Source organism: Hypanus sabinus, chromosome 9, assembly GCF_030144855.1.
Source record: "Hypanus sabinus isolate sHypSab1 chromosome 9, sHypSab1.hap1, whole genome shotgun sequence".
Lineage (NCBI taxonomy): Eukaryota > Metazoa > Chordata > Chondrichthyes > Myliobatiformes > Dasyatidae > Hypanus > Hypanus sabinus.
In genome coordinates this window covers 135397661-135420916 of record NC_082714.1, presented here as the reverse complement: position 1 = coordinate 135420916, position 23256 = coordinate 135397661, and the positions used below count along the sequence as shown (strand labels likewise).

Sequence of the window (23256 nt, the reverse complement as noted above, 5' to 3'; positions counted from 1 at the left end):
AGCTATTATAAATCACCTGATGGACAATTATTGCTGTCATTCTGGATCCCATCAATACAGAGAGACCAACTCATTGTGCTGGCAGAGGATGCTTTTGGAAGAGCACAAGATGATTATTAAGGGTCAGGTACATCATCTTGATCTATAGATGGAAAGAGAAATGACCTTTAATCACAGATGTGATTAAAGGCCATTTCTCTTTCCACCTCTGCTGAATATTTCTATTCTCTGTTTTTTTTTTATTATAGATGTCCATCCAGCGCCTGCAGGTTTTAGCAATTTGATTTCAAATGTGTTCCTTGAATGTATTATCTTTGCCACAAGGTGGCGATGCATCACAGTGACAGATTCACAGGCAAATTATTTTTTAATAGCATTCTACACTTGCTAGCCAACTTGAATTGATTTTCAGAAGGTGATGTTAAGTCATTCTGGAAATCACTCCACCTTTTTTTGTTTGGGCAGGAGTCGCTGGATTTGGACCCCCATTATTGATCTGTATCAACAGCTTGCAATATAAGTTTTTCACAGTATCTTGGCACATGGAACAATAATAATCAAATACCAATATGTTTCCAATTCAGGGTGATATGGGACTTTGAAGGGAGCCTGCAGGAGATGGTTTAACCATACACCTACTGCTCTTGACAATTTTTCTGGTAGAACCATAGACTGGCAAAAGCTTTAAAAGACATATTCCTGAACTGCTGCAATACATCATATAGATACCACAAAACAGCATCATGATGAGGTGAAGGAACGCTTAAGGAGCTCAGCAACTGAAACACAATTTCTATGATAATTCAGTTAAAGAACTTACCATACCAACCAACTTCACACCTTCAGCCTTAATTTTTTTTTCCTTATTGTTTCTGCCACATAAACATAAAATAATTGTTTTATACTGAAATGTATACGATTCCTTACTCCTACTTAAATAACAGATTTACTTTTAATATTTAATGTTTTGTCTACAAAAGTGACTACAAAGTTGCATTTATTGTCAAATCCATCTCTAAAAATTCATCTATATTTTGAGTAAAAGACAAATTACACACATAGTAAAAGATGCTAATCCCTATAAAACATTGAATTAAACTGGTGTCATTTGAGCGAAATAATGGAGAATTGGCAAAGGTTGCTGATTTCAGGTTCCACACCACCCTCAGCCCTGCTACCCCCACCTCCATCAAAGACCGGCTGCTAAACATGACTGGATGCTTAGAGCCTCATCCATTGACACCAACTTTAAATGGCAGGTTGATATGTGATTTTGTGTTATTTTTTGGGGTACTTGATGATTTGTCAATCTTCTAAGGTGAGAAGTTTTCCTGGCAAAATGGAATTCCCTTGTGTAAGACAAATACTATTAATATTGCCTTGCATGCCTCACTGGACTAGCTGCTCACATTGAGGTTGGGAGAGTGAATTTTACTCTAGGGACCTATTGATTAAAATATACACTTATACTTGCATTACATTCTCCTTTTCCCGATGTTGGTTTTAGATTTACATCTATTGAATCTACTGAGTGGCTTTGCAAAAGTCGAGCATTTAAGTGCTTAAGTGTGTTGAAAATTCCAGACCATTATTCCGGGATGATGAAAAGTATGACGACATGGTGCTGATATAACTTGACATTTGTCCAATTAATCCACAACAGAGATCTATTAAACAAACAGGAAGCTTAAGGAACTAACCCAATGTAGCAGATAATGCAAAGAATGGGCAACATCTTGTAGCCCCGAAAACCTCAATAATGGAAGCATATCACAAACGGTGAGCAACTAAAGTGCAGTTTCTGTTGGAATGTGGGAAAATATTGATACACAGAAATACGTATTATTTTCCTAATTTCAAAACCGCTTTCTTCAGCTGATACACAAAAGGTCTTGCCATCCTGTTGAAGCATTAGAATGCACAAAATCTGTACAGGCTACTGCATTCAGACGAAGGCTGAATTAAGTACAGTTTTTACCTATTTAGACTGCAAATCCCTCAATGATGATAAATGGCAAATATTTAACAAGCTGGTTTTGCTATTAGTGTGCTTTGATGTACTCTTCTTCTGTGCATCTTGAATATGTTGGCTAGTTTTCTATTTCCAAAATTGCCAATATCAACATATGACTGTGGCTTATACTGACTTACTTGACAATCACTCATCCTTACTGAGGATGAAACTGAAAGCACATTGGCACATCTGTAAGGGCATGACTTGGAACATGCTATTTGAGACATCAAATTATTAGTCCCATAAACATCTTCGAATTTAAATTTTTAAGCTAATTAATGCTGCATACACATATACCATTGTGGTTGAAAACATTTCCTGTGTCACATTTGTCTTTTGCATATTTGTTAACAACATAGAATAAAATATTTTAGTCGACTGAGTCCTAGCTGAGTCACAGAGCAATGCACTCCCCACTAATTTCCCACAAAACCTATTTTCACCACACTGTCATCAACCTTCCCCCAGATTCTCCCTTCTACACAAGGGACAATTTATACCGACTAATTAGCAGCTCTGGGGACCTGGGTTCATCCGGAACTGGGAAAATGTCTGTCTGCAGCTTGCTAGTTCACCCTGTCGCTGCATGAGTTTCCTCTGGGTGCTCTTAATTTCTCTCACTATCCAAAGTTACTTTTCTCCAGAATAAAGTTCCTACTAAAGTTAAATGGTAGATGGGGTGTTGGGTGTGTAAGGGAGTTGGTGATGTAATTTACAAGGGTACAGGAAAATACAGAGGCGGAACATATCTTTATGGGATTGTTCCTCTGGTGCTAACATGGACCAGTTGGCCCAAATGACCTTCGGTTGTAAGTACTGTATAAAACTTAAAACTGCAGGAATTACAGTACGACAAGACAAAGATTTAAAAACCTTCAGTAAGTTTTCTTCCATTTTTTACTTTTGGAAAATTACTTCACATTATGGTTTCTACTATTTATTTACTCAACATTTAGCTCTAGGAGTCTTAATTAATCTGAATACTATAAAAGTAAATAAAGTGCCAGAGTCTTTTACATTTTATTATTGAAGTATTAGGTGAGTTAAATTAACTTTGAGGTAAATATGACTAATAGACTGCACTTCTAATATTGAACAGAAAGTGTAATACTACTCTGCAATATCCATTACCATTTTCAGCTCTCTGAGTTTCGGTTGCCTTTAACTAGAATTTAACCAATCTCGCATCTAACAAGAAGACTGCATTGCTCAGATGTAGAAAACTCTTGCAAACAAAGACTGTTGCAAAGTCACTCAGTTTTAATCTGAAAAAGTTTCTGGCTTATAGGAAACTGAAAATTCTATAATTCTTCAGTTACTTATCCCATTAGTGTCAGCAGCTTTGTTTTACAGTTCCAGGGGCAGGTTATTTGCATAGCACTTCCTATTCCAAATCATGTTGGCTACTTGTTCCTCCACTGAGTCAAAGTATATTTATTATCGAAGTGTATATACGTCACCATATACTAACCTGAGATTCATTTTCTTGCAGGCACTTACAGGAAAAATGAAGAATTAGAATTTGTGAAAATCTATATATAAATAAAAATCTGGCTAACAGCCAATGTGATAAAGAAGTCACCTGTGAGTTGTGGAATCAGCTTAGAGTGGTAATGAGTGAAGTTATCTACACTAGTTGGGGAACTAGATGATTGTAATTGTTCCTGAGCCTGATGGTGTGGGACCTAAGAATTCTATACCTCCTACCTGACTGCAGCATTGAGGAGAAGGCATGGCCTAGATGGCGGGGGTGGGAGGATGGAGTCCTTGATGATAGTCACTGCTTTCTTGTGACAGTGCTCCTCATAAATGTGCTCAATGGTTGAGAAGGCTTTGGCTGTAAGGACTGGGCTGTATCCACCTCTCTCTGTATGGGTTTCCATCCTTGGGCATTGGTATTTCCATCTCAGGCTGTGATGCAACCTGTTACGATGCTCTCCACTGTGCATCTATAGAAGTCTGTCGCTTCTAAGAAAGCAGAAGTGCTGTTGTGCCTTCTTTGTAAAGGCACTTACATGCTGGTCCCAGGACACGGTGGTGTAGTGGATAGCACAAAGCTCTACACCACAAACAACCCGGGTACAATTCCCGCCGCTGCCTTTAAGGAGCTTGTACGTTCTCTCCGCAACTGCGTAGGTTTCCTTCGACTGCTCTGATTTCCTCCCACAGTCCAAAGATGTACCAGTTAGTAGGTTAATTGGCCATTGCAAATTGTCCTGTGATTAAATTGGGGTTGCTGTGCAATGGGGCTCAAAGGGCCATTCTGCACTGATTCTCAATGAAATTTAAAAAATATATCGTATCCTCTGATATGATAACACCAATGAATTTAAAGTCACTGGGCTTCTCTACCTTCGATGGACATTGGAGGTTAGGGTAGAAGCTATAGACAACTGTGTTTAATAGGGCATAAATATGGTTAGCTAGATATGGTATGCTTTGTGGAAACCCTTTTCCACATAGACTGTCTAACCTGTTGATTGTTTCTAGCATTTTCTGTTTTTATTTCATATTTCCAGCACTTAAAAAAAATTCATGCAATACTTTAGACAAATGACTGTGTCTTCGCCAGGAGCTTATTCATCTCTTTTTCTAATGCTGGGGATGCCATTCATCAATCGGAATGTTTTTAGGACATGTTCATATGGTTTTTGAACGTCACAAGCTGTTAATTGTTTTTTTCTCTGCAGAATGAGTCTGCAGAAACTGAACTGGAAGGGAAGTGGTGCAGAGACTCTGCCACAGATGATCATATACCAGATGAATGTGACACCTTCAGCATAATATGGCTCTTCAGGACTTCTTTGCAAATGCGTGCATCTTTCTAAAGCAACTGAGAGAAACGCTGCATAATCGTCCCAGGTCTGGTATACTTCAGAGGGAATCAGGAGAAGCAAGTTCCTGCCTGACCAATACTTACTCTGCAGTGACCAACCTCATACCAGTTGCTTCAACTTAAACACAGTTTCTGTGTATAGGCAGCCCTTAATCTCTTAAACCTGGCATATTAGCACAAGTAGCAATAAACACTCCTGTTTACACACAACATCCGGAGAAAGTTGGCCACGTGTTTGTTCACCGGTGCTGGGTAGAACCACGTTAATGCATTTCTTCACACACTAGCAGGCAGGGACATTGGCAAGGGGAAAGGAGTTTACATGAAATTAAGCACATTTTCAGCAGAAACAGAAATTATCCATTGCAGCTCACCTTGGGCAGGAAGTACAGAGGAATGAGAGCAGCACCAGGAAAAGCAGGGCGCCTCCAGACACCAGTAAACCGTAGAGAGCCAATGAAGGATGACTCTCCTGTGTGAGTCCTGTCTTCTTGAACAATTGCAGATAGAGAGGAGCCATAATCTTCTGTTAGTCGCACTCTCGACTGTGGAGCAGAATCAAATAATCAAAGACTATCAAAAAGCCCAATTTATCGCTGTTACATATTTTACTGATATTTGAATCACAAGTACATTTTGAAATGCTAGGCAGCATCTTTTACTACATCTCTGTTAACATTTATTTTGCTTTATAGTGTTGAGTCAGAAGATGTGTTTTGATAATCAATACCATTTCAGTCGTACTCCCACCAGTTGCAGCTCCCCCTTTGAAAAATATTAACATAAAGGGTGCCTTAGCTGCCTTCTCAAAAAGCGACGGGGAGGTTGGAGGGAAGCTTGCAGTCTTCAGTTCACTCAGGCAGGCAACAAGAACAGCTCTTGAAATGTGATGAAATCCATCCTCAGATTTCTCTTTACAGCACAGTCTGCCCATTCGCATAAACAGGGGTATTTACCCCTTAGAGGCTCTTCCGTCTTTCAACAGATCGTGACTGATTCTTTATCACAATACCATATTTCCTGGTATATATATATAGCTCTTCATGCCTTCTGCATCTAGAAATCCATCTAGCACCTTCTTAAGTATATTCAGTGACTTGGTTTCAGCATTCCAGAGGAATACACTCTCTTTAAGAAAGTTTTCCTCATCTCAATTCGAAATGGCTTAACCCACAGCCAGAGTCTAAGACCACTGATTAGAGATATTCTATGCAGGAGATGCATCCACTTTGTCAAGCCCTGATAAAATTCTGCAGCTTTCAAAGAGGACTCCTTTCGTTCTTCTAAACTCTATTGAATACAGACCTAGTCAACCTAGACTCTCATTGAACAACAAACCTTCCATCCCAGGAACCAGTCTGGTGGTCTCTGTTGTGCTTCCAGTATGAGAAATATGTCTATTCTTATGTAAGACCATTCTCACATTGAAGCCAAGGTGTTCAATTCAATTCAATTTAAAGTACATTTGCTGATGACATGGTATTGTGGATAGTGTAGAGGGCTGTCAGAGGTTACAGCAGGACATCAATAGGATGCAAAATTGGGTTAAGAACTGGCAGATGGAGTTCATTCCAGATATAAGTGCGAGGTGGTTCATTTTGGTAAGTCATACATGATGGCAGGATGCAGTCGGCCCTCCTTATCCACAAGGGATTGGTTCCAGGACCCCTCGCGGATACTAAAAAAATGCGGATGCTCAAGTCCCTCATATAAAATGGCATAGTATTTGCATATAACCTACGCACATCCTCCTGTATACATTAAATCATCTCTAGATTACTTATAATAAATATACAAAGTAATTGCTATGTAAATAGTTGTTACACTGTCTTGTTCAGGGAATATTGACAAGAAAAAAACTGTACGTGTTTCTCTCGCTCACAACACAAACAGCGAACGAACGAGACACGAGGCGAATAACGATCAAACAATGAGTAAAACTTCTAATCATCTCTAGATTACAGAACTTATAACACCTAATACAATGGAAATGCTATGTAAATTGTTGTTACACTGTCTTGTTTAGGGAATATTGGCAAGAAAAAAAAACTGTACATGTTCCTCTCGCTCACAACACAAACAGCGAACGAACGAGACACGAGGCGAACAATGATCAAACGACAAGTGAAACTTGTAATACTTGTACAGTAGTTGTCACACTGTCTTGTTTAGGGAATACAAGGACACTTTGGAGGAGGCTCAATAATACTGAAGTCAGGAACGAACGAGACGCGAGGCGAATAATGCTCGAACAACAAGTGCTGGAAGAGCACTTCTGGGTTTTCTTGATTCGCGGTTGGTTGAATTCGTGCATGCGGAACTCGTGGATAAGGAGAGCCGACTGTATAGTAATAATGGTAAGACTCTTGGCAGTGTGGAGGATCAGAGGGATCTTGGGGTCCGAGTCCATAGACGCTCAAAGCTGTTGCGCAGGTTGACTGTGTGGTTAAGAAGTCATACAGAGCTTATAAAAATAGAGGGCTATGGGTAACCCTAAGTAATTTCTAAAGTAAGTACATGTTCAGCACAGCATTGTGGGCCGAAGGGACTGTATTGTGCTGTAGGTTTTTTTATGTTTCTATGTTTACATTTATTATCAAAGTATGTATAAATTATATAGCCTTGAGATTTGTTTGCTTACAGCTTACAAAGCAAGAAACCTTAAAGAACCCAATTAAGGAAAAAAATTAAAAGACCAATACCCGACTTGCAAAAGAAAGTGGAAAAAAAACACAAATCACGCAAACCATTGAAGAAAACAACATTCTGAACCAAATAGAGTCCTTAGATCGGAACCCCGGAACAAGCCCCAAACCTCACTTATCAGTTCATCAGGCACATTATATTAGGTCATTTTCTTATCTATGACTCCTTAAGATGTCAACTCTGAATAAAAATTGGGATGCAGATTTACTAGTTTGGCTAATAACATCATGCACTTGAAGATAGCATTTCACACTGAGAGCATGGCTCTTTTCATGGGTGTGATCAATGAGTTGTCAGTGCATTAAGGGTCTCCTGTTTTCTGTTACTTTCCATCTACCCACTGACAATTTCTAGCTATCCTATTCATCTTCCCTTATTCGTTGCTGCATGCCAATCTTATCAATTTATATTTCTTAGAAATATTTACTTACTGAGATTCAGCACTGAATCGACCCTTCCAGCCTTTCGATCAAGACTGCCGAGCAATCCCCCAATTTAATCCAAGCCTAATCACAGCACAATTTACCAAAACCAAATAACCTATCTGGGAGAACATGCAAACTCCTTACAAGCAGTGATGGGACTTGAACCTGGGTTGTCTTATACTGTAAAGCAGTGTGCTGACCACAGTGCCATTTATAAATTAGAAAGCTACTCACCAACAACTGCTTCCTCATAGAAGGTATTAATTCAACCCTTTATAACTTCACCAGGTCAAATATGATATTCTTCAGGCATGAAGTTGATAAAAATGACTGTTGTCACAGCTGCTCCCTCTTCCACTGTTGTGCAAGTACTGAGGTTGAAACTCCTGCTTTCTCCGTGAGATGCGTACAAACTGTGGTCGACACAGAAGGCAAATAACCTCCCACAAGCTTGTTGCAAAACCTGGCAAGAATTGCACAACACTGACACAGTGGGTGATTTTCGCTCCTTGAGTCCCTTGATGCCTTTTACATCTAGAAACCTACCCAACATCTTCTTAAATATATTTACAGACTTCACCCCAACCCGCTCTGTGGAAGAAAATTCCATATATCCAACAACCTCCAGGTGAAGAAAGTTTTCCTTGGCTTAGTCCTAAATATCTTACCTCAGGTTGTAAGACTGTGATTCATTGTCTTAGACCCTTTGACAATGAATCAGCCTTTCTCTAAAGCCCCACCAAAATCCTGTCAGTTTCATTGAAATCTCTTCTTTTATCCAAACTCTATTGAACACCAGCCATATCAGTGTCCTCATATGGATAATTCTGCCATTGCAGGAGGCAATATGGTAAACATTTGCTGTACTCCCTCCCCTGGCAAGCACATTGTGAGTAAGGAGACTAAAACTCTGCTCAGCATTTTGGGTGTGATCTCACCAAGGTTCTGAATAATTCTGGAACAACATCCTTCTTCCTGTACACCAAACCTCCTGCAATTAAGGCAAACATACCTTTTGTTTCTTTAAACACTTGCTGTAATACCATGTTTGCTTTTAGAGACTGGTGTGCAAAAAGATTTATATCAATGCTCTTTTAATAAAAATCAGCTTTATTTGTCATGTCTGTTGAAACATACAGTGAAATGCCACAATTTCGGTGCAGACATAGGAAGCCCGCAACTTACTAACCATACGTCTGTGGACTGTGGGAGGGAACCCATATGGTTGCAGGAAGAACGTACAGATTCCTGACAGACAGCAACAGGAAATGAACTTCTATTAACTTCTATTACTGATGCTATAAAATGTTATGTAAGCCTCTAATTTGTTGTGCTATTGATCTATTAATATTTAAATTGCCTGCCTTTCTATTTTTCCTACCAAAGTGGACAGCTTCACCTTCTGAAAACCTAAATGCACAACATTCACTGGTTCCCCCTTATCTAGCCTAGCAGCTACGGCCTCAAAATATCCCGAGATTTATCCCATTCCCTTTCATAAATCTATGCTGACATAGTCTAATGATGTTGATATTCTCTGGTATCTTGTCATGTTTCGTTTATAATAGACACCAGCATCTACTGATCTTAAGCTAACAGTTCCATTATTTTCAACAGCATTACTTAAAAAATTAGTAATTCCTTTTAATTGTCTTTCATCAGACTCATTGTTTCCTAGAACTTCCCTAAATTATTGGTGTCCTCGTCCATGATGACAGAAGCACAAAATTTGTTATTGTTTTTCTGTTTCTTTGATTCCACCGTTGTAAATCCTCCCATTTCTGACAGTAAGGGGCCTATTTGGGGTTTACTCCTATTAAAAACCAGTGAGCTGGCAAGGCCGTTGTTGTCAGAATCTCAGATGGAGATGAGAGGGCACAGAGGAGCAAGATATACCAGGCAGTTGAGTGATGCTGTAGAAACAACCTTGCACTCAATGCCAGTAGGACCAAAGTGGTGATTGTGGACTTCAGAACAAGTAAGACAAGGCAACACAAACCAACCCTCACAGAGAGATCAGAAGTAGAGAGAGTGAGCAATTTTGAGTTTCTGGGTGTCAAGATCTTGGAGGACTCAACCTGGTCCCAACATATTGATGCAGTTATAAAGGAGGTAAGACTGGTTATTTTTCTTTAGGAGTTTGAAGAGATTTGGTTTGTCACAGAAAACACTCAAAAACTTCTACAGATTTACCTTGGAGTGCCTTCTGACAGGCTGCGTCATTGGCTGGTATTGAGGGGATGGGGGTGGGGGGTGTCTACTGCACAGCAATGAAAGAAGCTACAGAAAGCTGTAAAGTTAGTCAGCTCCATCATGGGTTCCAGCCTCCATAGTATCCAAGACATTTTCAAGGAGTGGTGGCTCAGAAAGGTGACGTCATTATTAAGGACCCCCATCACCAAAGACATGCTCTCTTCTCATTGTTACCATCAGGAAGGAGCCTGAAGGCACACACTCAGCGATTCAGGAACTGCTTCCTCCTCCCTGAATGGACATTGAACCCATGAACACAACCTCACTTTTTGTTGTTAATTCTGTTTAACACTATTTTAATTTAACTATTTAATATGCATTCATAACTATATACTTACTGTAATTCATTTACTTTTTTTCAATATTTATCATGCATTGCATTGTACTGCTGCTGTTAACTTAACACATTTCATGACATATGCCAGTGATATTAAACCTGATTCTGATCTATTACTGGCTTTATCACTAAATAAAGAGGAGCAAGGAAGACGAATCAAGGCTGGAAAGAAAGACTTTCTTTAAAAACTGAAGTTTTATTTTCGCTATGGGGCAATGAGGAGCAGCATTGCCTTTTGTGGCCCCAGAAGAAATGTTAATCTCTTCTGTGACTCAGGTTCCAACCCACCTCTCAATGCAAGGCTTTCCTCATTCCTTGAAAAGTCTCCATTCCTTTAGGGACTGCCAACTGAGCACTTGCTTCATTTTACCGGGCAGTAACCAGTCTGCTGATTCAACAGAAGCATCTGACCAGGGTGTGCAGTTTGCTTTGGGAATTAAAGTTGCCCTAAACCACATTGCTGAGGACAGGCTGGTTTGTTCATCTCTGATCCGTTTGACTTCTACCTTGAATGAAGACTGTGGTTTAGATGTACTATTTTGACTAATAATAGAACATGACCTATAGCTCTTCACAGTATATGGCATTTTTTGTAAACAAAATTAATTGTCAGTGTAGAGAGACTCATGCCCATTTTTCTTGTTTTCCATTTATCCACCTACTGAATATTTCTCTCTATCTTTCCAGCTATAAACTTTAATTCACCTTTCCTTACTACGTTGATGTCTTTTATCTTGGCAACTTGTCAGTGTGCTTTTGTTTAAAGTTTTCCTACCCTAGTAACCTACTTTCTGTTGTTCCTCACCAAAAATTCTATAATCTGAGATATTACTTCATGTCCTTATAGTTTCAACAGGTCAGATGGTTATCCTTGGGTGAATGATTGGCTCCTTGAGTTTGGTAAAAAATTATTGTTGTCAACAAGAATGCAACTGTTACCTTTGCCACCGCTGTCACAGACTGAAACATATTTAAGTAATGAAGACGAAACTCCTGTTTTCTGCCTGTGAAATGCTCTAGCCGTGGTTGACACAGTAGGTGGATAACCTCCTACAATGTTGTGACACCTGACAAGAATTGTACAACGTTGACATAGCTGACTTGTTTTTAATGCTATTTTCTCAACTGCTTGATGTTGTTTGTGTCGAGAACCCTACATACTTTATTCTTTAAAATACTTCAACACCTGGTTGCTTTCTGTGGTAAAAAATTCACCACCCTCTGAGTGAAAAAGTATCTCCTCAATTCATACCTAAATGCCTTACCCCCATACATAAAACTGTCACCCATGGGTCTAGACACAACATCTCCTCAGTTTGGGAATGATTCTCCCAGCATCCATGCTGTGTATATGTTAGAATACTGTATGCTTCAGTGAAATTCCCTCATTCTTCAGAATTGCAATAAATGCATGCTTTGTCAATCTAGTTTCTTCTCACAGGACTGTTGCTATCCCAGGAGTCAGTCTGGTGAACCTTTACTGCACCCCCTCCATGGCATGTATATCCTTTCCTAAACAAGGAGACCAAAACAGCACACATTACTCCAGTTGTGGTCTCTCCCCTCAGCTCCATCAAGCCCCAGTTCCCAACTTCTGTTCAGTTTGTTGCAGACACTGACATGTCAAAGACATGTTGCTTATGATTTTCTATTCTTTGGATTTAGTTCTAGAAGAGATGAAAGGAGAGAATATTTGAAAAGTTGGGTCTATATAAAAAAAACCAGAAGCATCTCAGTTTCCAATTAGTGGTGTTGCTGCTTGACAACTCCAGCCACCTGGCTTCAGTCCTAACCTCAGTGATGTCGGTGTGAGCTTTGTATATTCTCCCTGTGACAGCATGGGCGTTCGATGGTTTGCTTGACTCAGTAGGCCAAAAGGCCTATTTCTATTCTCTGTTCCTCTGTGAAACTCAGAATTGACATCTGGAGCAGTGTAACGTTGCGGTTAGCGCATTTGCTTTACAGTGCCAGCAATTCGATTCCCACCACTGCCTGAAAGGAGATTTCACATTCTCCGCCTGACCTCAGTGCTTCCTCTGGGTGCTCCACTTTCCTGCCACATTCCAAAGACATAGAGTCAGGGTTAGTAACATGTCAACATGCTACATTGGCGGCGGAAGTCTAGTGACATTTACGGCTCGCCCCCGGCACAATCCTTGCTGATTTGAGTTTGATGCGAATGACGCTTTTCACTGTATGTTTAGATGAAAATGTGACAAATAACGCTAAGCTTTAATCTTTATCTGATCAGATTCTTAATAACCAAAGTGTAATTGAGATTCTCATGTAACCTTAGGCAACATTCCTCCATTCCCTTGTCCTGCACCCATTACTGGCTTCCAATATATTTGACATCTTCCTCACTGTCGCGAGTTTTCTTTCTAGAGATGCTGTCGCTTCTTATCCTCCAATACTGTGGTAGACCACTCATCAGTTTTATCACTTCTCTCCGCACACAGTGAGTGCTATAAAACACTCAGTCTATTACTATTTGTCCAATTCAAAACACCGATGACTTTCACAACATGAAAGCTTAATTTAATCAGAAAATTTACGGCTCTTTCAAACAGGCACACAACTTTGTGAGAATGAGTTCCTAGAACACGCCATGCCTTTCCTAATCTTAAGATGTCCCAAAGTCTTTTACAGACAACAAAAAATATTTTTGAAGTTTGGTTGAGTATTATAATGTAGGAAGAGGAACCAATTTCATGTTATAGGTCTTTGCTGACAATGAGAAGATTAGGGAAGTCTTGCAAATGCTGAATTCATCATGTTTGTTCCAGAGTCAGTGGTCATAAGATTTTATTCCATAATCCTGTTTTCTTGAATTTGCAGTCTTTGTTGTCCCTCCCGCCAGATGTAATGCACATTTTTTGAACTTATCTAACCATAAGACAGCAGTGTTTTTTAAAAAAAGGCTCAGAATACAAATTTATATTTGACAACCCAGCATTAAAGAACATATGAACACAAATATTTGCAAAGCCACTTTGCCAGTGCTTAGGATCCATGTGCTAACACACTCCATGGTGCAGATTAACACAAAGACAGCCCTTTGGGTTTGAAGGTCATTGATAAGTTTACTTTGTTCATCTCTTGTCAAGATGTTTCAAATTCACAGAAAAATAATCAGATATCTTCCAAAAGTCTATTTTCCTCTTCAAAGTAATGTTGTAGAATCTTCAAAAGTAACTGAATCCTACTATGTACTTTAAAAATATTACTGATAGGTTTACATGATTGATGATTCAAATAAAGGATTTATAAATAATAACGACTGAAGATTGATATGACGTACTCTTCTAAAACCAGCATCACATATTTACTACTTGCCCAGTCATTATGACAAAATAGCCCCTTTAAGAAAATGAGGTGGTATTCTCAGAACAATTTAATATACATATAAAATAACATTTGCATAAGACATGCTTTATTTTATTTGCTCCGCGTACAATGATTTGGATTTAATCCCCCCTGAGTTGCCAGTAGACTAATTTATGCACTGAGATAAACTATTAGATTCTACAATCCCTGGACATAAGCCAACACAAAGCTATCTAACTGTGCAAGATCAGCAGTCCTGTGAAGCAGAGCAGAACAAGAGGAAGCAATCCCATTAGATTCAAGAAAAACAGCCTCCACAGATTAAATGTTGACTGAGTGCCTGTTGCAGCAACAGCTCCACAACAACAAATGACATTTCTCATGCCATAGAAATGACAGTAATAAAGATGAGCATCCAGATAATTGTATCAGTGCCCGAGGTTTTCTTTCTCGTAGTGCAAGTCCCATCCTTACCAACCAACCAGCACATGGTTGGAATGAGAGGAAACCAATGTTCTCCCTGTGACCAATGAGGCCAGGACTGAAGACAGATTCAGAAGCATTATGACAGCTGTGTGCCCATTTATGAACTCCAGGTGTATATTCTTCAAAGTACTGATGCCATTCCAATAAATCCAATGCCTGAGACATTAAGCTATCCATTCTTAATTCAAATACTTAAAATATTTATGTTTTTTGTTTTCTGAGTGAGAATTGCAATCATAATAAGGTTTAATATAGTCACAGAAAGTCACTGAACCATAGAAAAGTACAGCAGAGAAACAGGCCCTTTGGGACATCTCGTCTGTGCCAAGACACTTAAACTGCCAACTCCCAATGACCTGCACCGCCATCATAGCCCTCCATACCCCTACCATCCACGGACCTATCCAAACTTCTCTTAAACTTTGTAATCAAGTTTGCATGCACCACTTGTGCTGGAAGCTCGTTCCACACTCTCACGACCCTCTGAAAGAAAACACAAAGTACACTGCAGATGCTGTGGTCAAATCAAGACGTGCAAACAAGCTGGAGGAACTCAGCAGGTCGGGCAGCATCCGTTGAAATGAGCAGTCAACGTTTTGGGCCGAAACCCTTCGTCAGGAGCATGGAGAAGTTTCTCCTCATGTCTGCCTTAAACTTTTCATCTTTCACCCTTAGCTCATAACCTCCGGTTGTAGTCCCACCCAACCTCAGTGCAAAAAGCCTGCTTGTATCAAATCTCCTTTCAATCTTCTATGTTCCAATGAATAAAGACCTACCTAACCCATTCAATCTTTCCACATTACTCCCGACCTGGCAATATGTTACGAAATTTGTTGTTTTGTGGCAGCAGTACATTGCAATACATAATAATGAAAAGAACTAAAAATTACAATACAAAATATACATAAACATCAAATTAAATAAATGGTGCAAAAAGCAAGCAAAAATAAAGAAAAACAAATAGTTAGTTAGTGTACAAGAGGTCATTGTCCATTCAGACATCTGATGGCCGTTCCTAAAATGTTGAGTGTGTGTCTTCAGGCTCCTGTAGCTCCTCCTTGATGGTAACAATGAGACGAGGGCTTGTCCAGGTATTTTTTAAGCTTTCTTTACTTATTTGCACAATGGAAGAGCATTTTGGAAATGCGTAGAGATGATCATTTAACCAGATTTACATTCTGCACATACAAACCAATGCATTAAAATTGCACTGTCATTTTAAATTCCCAATATTTGCTCCCAGATCATGAAACGTGGTACAAACTATAGTGGATAATAAAGAAATAAGTGAGGAAATACTGACATCTGTACTTGAAAAGAAGAACTGCAGCTCTGGATTTTACTGGCAGAACTCTCGCCAAAAATATTTGTTCAAACATTTTCACCATTACCACAACTAAATACAATGGAATTGTTTGGCTTGTTCAGGGAAGACCTATTGTATGACAAAGCTGTATCTTAACATGCTCTTTGAAGAACTATTTTCTGATCATTCTGCTCAAAGAGTTTATTGGTAAGCCGGAAACAGAAATGATTGACAATTTAGGTCATGAACTACTTAAGCTTTTTTATTGAACTAATTGCCTTAGATGTCAGAATATTAATATAACTTCAAAAAAGTTATCAATGGTATTTTCAGATGGCTGTGGAAACATACTCAAGGACTTAGGTTTGAAAAGCATCAGAGTGATAATGTGCTGTAATATATTCTGAATAAATGCTTCCAAATGAGAAACTGCTCCTTGAACACTCACCAACAATACACAACAAACTAAATTTGCATAGTGTGTGGCTGATGTCCCAAGGCACTTCTTATGAACATAATCAAACAAAATTTGTCAATAGTCCCAGAAGGCCACATTAGGACAGATTAGAACATATTGAAGATTTTGGGGGAGGCTGGCAGATTTCTTTGAGATAATTTCAGTAATGAGGGTTAAGATGGTTAAAAATGTAGCCACAAGCCACCAAAAAACAGAGCATGATTAAATACATGAATTAGAAGAGGGACCAGATTCAAGGCTTGTAGAGCAAGATTATAGTGACATGGAAGGATAGAACATTTGAGGGATTGAACTAAATCAAGGCCATGTTGGACTAGGAGCCCATGTAGATCAAAAAGCAGAAAGGTGTTGGGTGAGTGGGAGTTGGTACAAAGCAGTAAGTTTAGCATTTCAATTAAAAACCTTAGTCACAGGTGGGCATTATTAATACAGCACTTGCTACTTTTAGGATGCCCAGTAATGACTTGTAATGTCAAGTTCTGAAACAGTACAAGTTCTCAGTATAAATTCAGTAATATAGTTTGCATATAAAGTCAGAGCACATTAGCAACATCAGAAGTTGCATCAAACACCATGGCAGGAGGGACAAGTGGCAGCGAGAGAGAGTCTGTGGGATGGTGAACTGTTGGACTCTAGATCATGGTTTCATTTGGGGCTTTGCTATTGCTTGCTTGGTGGGCGGTTGGGGGGGGCGATGCTTTTTGCTGGAACAAGTGGGGGAAGGGGAGGGTGCTTGTACTTGGGAGGGGGAGGGGAGATTGGGGGGTTCTAACAATTTCTGTCATTCATTCTTTGGGGTTTTCTTCTGTTTTCTGGCTGTCTACGAAGCGTAAGAATTTCAGGTCGTTTATTGTAAACATTCTCTGATATTAAATAGAACCATTGAAACTAAGATGAAATGTGAATGTAACAACCATTAAGAATAGAGGGTATTGTGTATGCTCTAGCTTGGCTTCTACTCTGACGTTAACCTGCACCAATTATATCATCGGGGCCTGACAGGTACTTAAATTATAGCTCAACCTTGTTGGACTATGGATTGGATAAAGTCAATAGAGGGAAGAAAGACATATACTTCTCCTGGCAAGCCCTGCTGTGGTCCCCAAGAACAACAAGTAAGATTTATAATACACCTTCCAGATTCTAAATGTTTCCTTTCCATGATGTAGCTGACCACTAAGTTCAGTTCATTCAGACTCTCACCATGACCTCATTGTGCTCCCACTTTCAGTCAGACACACCAGCTTTGAAGGGGAGCACAGTCTTTAGATGTGGTCAGGTCAGTCTGTACTCAGCTCACTTGACTCAATGATAGTTATCCCTGATTTAAAGCTCCCCTCTCCTCCAGTTATTAGTACAAGGAAAGTTAATCTTTTAAGCACATCAATAACAGCAGTGGCTTGAAGTATATAATCTCTAGCCTTTGACCAATGTGATGCTGGCCAACATTGACATCAAAACATTTTGGTTTGTTTACCATTGTAGGACTGGCTGCAGAATGGCATGGTTGATTTATTTCCAGACTTTAACACCTATTAACCTTTTGTGACATATTTAAATACAATGTTTGAATCTACAATGCACACAGAAATGTTCATTCAATGTAGCTTTAGAAACTTCTGAGTTTTTTTGCAAAAATCAATATGTATCTATAATTTAATCTGCCTGTAACTGGACTTTACCCAGCTTTAGGTGCATTAGATGGATATTTTTTTCCATAATGCAAAATTAGTTGTCATTAACAAAAAGGTTCATTGTTGTGGTTTTTTAAGTATGAAACACTAACATGCACATCCAAAGACAGCAGCTGTGTGCTTGCAAACTATAGTTCATTGGTTTTCTGCCCAAAGGGAAGCAGATCAGCATTGCTTCACAACACCCACAGAACCTGTCACACAGACAAGGGAAATGGTGGCAGTGGTAAGGGGAAGAAAGATACAAAGGTAGGAAACAGAGAGGGGGTGAATGATGAGAGACAGGAGAGAAATCAAGATGAAGGAAGAGATCAAAAGGAACTTTTGGATAAAAGTGTCTTCCAAGCTATGATTGGGTCCTGTTCCACGAGTGAGGTATTGTCACATTAATAGCTGGGGCCAAGGGTCAAAGGGTCTTGCTCAGATGCTGTAGCCTTTGTTGGTGCTGCCTATCTGCCAATGGGCAGCGGATAGAAATGTGAAGGACTCAGGGAAAATAAACTAGTCCCCCAGCAGAGTCCCTTTAATTTCCACTTGGACAATGAGCTTCTTGGTGATATAGTCCTATAGTCCTTGTTCACTATCCAAGTCATAGGTTGCAATTGCTGTTGAAAGGTAAGAAATCCACACAATGCACTCTGACAATGACATGGGAACTGCAACAAGTGACTAGTCCATTTTCTTGATGGGTTGGAATATGTAACAATTCCAAAATACGAGCAAAATATACTTTATGGTCAATATAGACATAAAATACTGGGTGTAAATGTTTTTTTTTATTAATCCAGTTTCTGGGCTCATGTTTCAGAAATATGTGTAACAGGATGTATCACAATTACTTATGTACAACTACAGAATTGAGATGAGGCTGGGGTGAATGTTGACAAGGGGGAGGCAGAGGAAAGGGCCATGTGTCTATGCTCTGTGTTATTACACTCTGTTCTCACCTAGTTCCCTGTATGTCACACCATGTCTCAGTCATGCAGTTGAATTTAACGTTTACTTTAACATTTAAGTGATACCACTAAATGGCCATGTGCTAACAATCGCACAACTCAGTATGAATTCCATCATGGTGGGTAACAAATTAGACTACAACAGTTCAAAATAACTAGCAGACCGTTGGTATGCGTCATCCTTTAGCTGCTTGCGTGCACTGACTCACACTGCATTGGGCGAATAAAAGAAATAACGCAGGAGATTAGAAAATAGTTTTGAACTATATTCTGATTCCACGTATCAAAGGGTATGACATATGACTGCTTGTGTTGTGGACTGGTACAAAGTAAGTACTTATGCATTCTAAAGATTTCCTCTCATCTACTAGTTGCTGATATTTGACACAGTTATTCTATGAATTCCTTTATCCTAGCTTTTTTTTTAAATTCAAAAACATGAATGTAGGCAAACAAGATGATTTTACTGATAATATACAATAAGCACTACCTGCAGAAAACTGGTATGCATGAATGTGGTCTACTTTCTTTGCAGCCCTTTTAAAGGCTGTGTTAATTTCCTGGTGATCTTTGAAGAACCACTTCCTCTGTCAGAGAAGACTTACAAAATTAAATGATCATAATGGAACAACAACCAAAGCTCCTCGCAATACTACTCACAACTTTAGTATTTGTGCAGCTGGAATACTAAGGTATAGCCAGATTCACAGTTAATTGTTACATGAACAATATCTAAAGGTGGGGTTGGATTGGTTGGTTTCACCTGAAGATCATATATAGTAGGCTATAGCTTCTATGATTAAGAACATTAAAAAACTTAAAATAGTTGAGCTCAAGAATGTACACAACAATTTCAAAACAAAAATTGCTGCAGATATTGGCAATCTGAAATCAGAAGAGAAAATCCTAGAAATACTCAATAGGTCAAACGAAAAGTCACTGAATGTAAATTTGGCTTTTCTTTCTCCAGGCTGTTGAACAAATACACATTAGAAATCCATGTGCTTGAAACAAGTGTAATTAAATAATCTATGCATGTAATGTTTGAATTGAAAGTAGGAACATCAAGATCTTTATTCTCTCTATTCTCTTCTCACCTGCCTATTACCTCCCCTGGTGCCCTTTCTCCTATGGTTCTCCCTCCTCTCCTCTCAGATTCCTTCTTCTTCAACCTTTTACCTTTCCCACCCACATGGCTTCACCTATCATCTTTTAATAATTCTCCCTCCCCTCCCCCTACCCTTTTATTCTGGCATCTTCCCCTTTCCTTTCCCGTCCTGAAGAAAGGTCTCAGTCCAAAACATTGACTGTTTGCTTATTTCCATGAATGTTGCCTGACCTGCTGTGTTCCTCCAGCATTTTGTGTGTGTTGCTTTAGATTTCCAGCATCTGCAGATTTTCTCAGTTTACTCTCTCCTGCCTCACAGATCATCCTCTTTTAATTTTACCTCCTTTCAGTTTAAAGAAAATACAAATGTATTTAGTCTTGGTTAGAAATACTTAACACAATCTACAAAGATTATTATACAAGCAACCAGTCTATAATATTTACCTCCATCTGTTTGGCGGAGAAATTTCTTTGGTGTACTTGATACTGTAATATTGTGAATTGCTTCCATCTTTACTTCTGTTAATAGTATGGAAATTGTCTCAATATGAGATGTATTTCATGCAAGCGTTTTATCTCTTCTGATAATAATCATTCCTTTTAAGATATGTTAATTTTACTGTATTGCACTAGAGAATGTAAGGAAAACAAAAATAAGTGTTGGTACATATTTATTTTACTCCTAGTGTTACCTGTGTCAGCATGTTAATACGTATTAATGAAAGTTGAAATTTGGCCATGGCATGTAAATTCTAATACAGAGAAGTCTTTACAAGGTACATATCTAGTTGTAAACGACATCCTAAATGCAATGTGGCTTTTCATTGCTGGTGCAGGATGCTGCACTATACACATTTCTCTGCTCTCTTTTTTGTTGTTCCTGTCACCTCATCTTTCTTGTTCCTCTCACTGTTGGTGGGTTTTCAGTGATCAGTATCGGGGTTCCTTTGGTGGAGATAAGTGGAGAAAGCATCACTTTTTCCAGACCCACAGCAGGGGCAGGGCTTTTGTAACCACATGAAAACATGGTGAACAGATTAAACGTTTGGATGAGTAAATACTGGTGGTTGGGGGTGGGGGGGTGATAGAATAAAATGTGGCAGATTCTGGAAATATATTACAGAGGAAGATTCCGCATCGAAACAGACCCCTCTGGTCCAATGAGCCAATGCTGACCAATTACCCCCATGTGACCAATAACCTACTAACTCGTGCATTTTTGGTGAGTGGGAGGAAGCCGAAGCATCTGCAGGAAACCTACATGATCAAAGAGAGAACGTACAAACTGTTTAGAGGCAAAGGTGGGGATTGAACCCCATTCGCCGACACTATAAAGCAATGTGCTAACCGGCATGCTACCTGGCGGCAATTACCCAGCAGGTAAGTCAGTGTCTATGGTGACAGAAGCACCTCAGTTCAATAGACTTTCATTAGAACTGCGAAGTTTGAAATGAAACACAATTTTAGTTGCGGAGAGAAGTAGAGGGAGCAGAGTGGGGAATGCAAGAATGGAAAGCACAAAAAGATAGAAAGGGAGATTGAATGACACAAGTGGTAGGGGTCTTGGTGTGGGGGAGGGAGGGCCAGAGTAGAAGTATTAGATGATGAAGGAAGTCTGAAAAGTGAAAGGAAAAGAACCTAAATTTAAAAGTGTGACATGTGATTGAAGTAACTATAGTTGACAGAGCTGTTAAACATGTCTGCTCCATTTCCACACGTCTACACCAACCCCTACTTCCCCTGTCCAGAACATAGACAGGTTTCCCTTTGTCCTTACCTTGCACCTCACCAGCCTCAAACAGGCAATGGATAAACTAACTTTCAACATTTCTATTGTGATGCTACCAGAAACATGTTACTTCTTCCCTTCTGGCATTCCTAAGGAATGGCTCTCTTGATGCACCTTTTCACTTGCAGCAACAGCTACCTACTTCCCTCTTCATGACACTTTCCCTTTAACCTTCTTGTCATCCAGTGAATTGGGGATGACCCTGAGCTTTCAGGTTGTCTGCAACTTTAACTCTCTGTCTCAATCACACTTTAACCTCTGCCTTTGGTCATTGTTCCAATGAAATCAATGTGAGCTTGAAGAACAGCACGTCACCTTCTGAATTGGAACATTGCAACCTTCAGGATTCAACAATTTAAATCAATCCATTTGGCTGTGGTACCCTCATCTGCTCTGGCACATTTTATCTTCATCTCCTCTTTTATCACTCAGTCTCCTATTCTCCACCTCCGCTTCATACTGTCTGTTCCTTCTCTTTTCTTTGCAATTTAAGATTTTACATATTTTCAACTTCTGCTAGTTCAGATTGAGGAATTTTCAACAGAAATGGCAACTCTTTCTCCCTCTCTACTAGGATACTACCTGATCTTTGAGAAATTCTATTTTTATTTTAGGATTGAAATTCAACCACTCCATGGTGGAGCAGGTTACACCCTGAGACAGTCCAAGGTTAAGTTGCGATGCACACTTAGCCAAAGACAAGATAATCTGCAGATGCTGGAAATCCAATCAACATACACAAAATACTGGAGGAACTCATCAGGCCAGGCAGCATCTATGGAAAAGAGTTATCAGTTGATGTTCTGGGCCAAGACCCTTCATCAGGATTGGAAAAAGAGATGAGAAGTTAGAGAAAGAAGGTGGTGGGAGAGGTGGGAGAAGTACAAAGCGGCAGGCGATAGGTGAAACAAGAAGCAGGGGAGGGATGAAGTGAAGAGTTGGGAAGCCGATAGGTGAAAGAGATAAGGGCTGGGGAAGACCACAGGAGTAATAGGAGACTATAGAAGAAAGGGAAGGGGAAGGTGCACCAAAGGGAGGTGATGGACAGGTAAGAAGATGAGGTGAGAGAGGGAAATGGGAATGGGAATGATGAAGGGGGGTAATTATCGCAAGTTCAAGAAATCGATCTTCATGTAATCAGTTTGGAGGCTAACCAGATGGAATATAAGGTGTTGCTTCTCCAACCTGAGTGTGGTCTCATCGTGGCAGCAGAGGAGGCCATGCACTGACATGTTGGAATGGGAATGGGAAGTAGAATTGAAGTGGGTGGTCACCGGGAGATCCTGCTTTTTCTGGCTGACAGAGCATAGTTGCCTAGCAGAACAGTTTCCCAATCTACAGGAGGCCACACCGTTTACTGTTCACCCCTCCCCCCTCCTGGTTTCACCTATCACCTCACACTTCTTCACCTTCTTTCTCTAACTTCTCATCTTTTTTCCAGTCCTGATGAAGGGTCTCGGCCTGAAATGTTGACTGTTAACTTTTTTCCATAGATGCTGCTGGCCCAGCTGAGTTCCTCCAGCATTTTGTAACTGTTACAC

General features: G+C 39.6%; 1 protein-coding gene across 1 annotated transcript in view; it reads right to left on the bottom strand.

Moving 5' to 3' along the window:
* The window catches only part of LOC132398925 (phosphoprotein associated with glycosphingolipid-enriched microdomains 1), an 87515-nt gene that overhangs the window by 39461 nt on the left and 24798 nt on the right, over positions 1–23256 (bottom strand). The window contains exons 2-3 of the mRNA XM_059978761.1: positions 5225–5395; positions 821–872 (exon numbers count right to left, since the gene is read on the bottom strand). Of these exons, the coding sequence (XP_059834744.1) occupies positions 821–872; positions 5225–5370 (198 nt within the window). The 5' untranslated portion in view covers positions 5371–5395. The remainder of the gene's footprint in view (positions 1–820; positions 873–5224; positions 5396–23256) is intronic.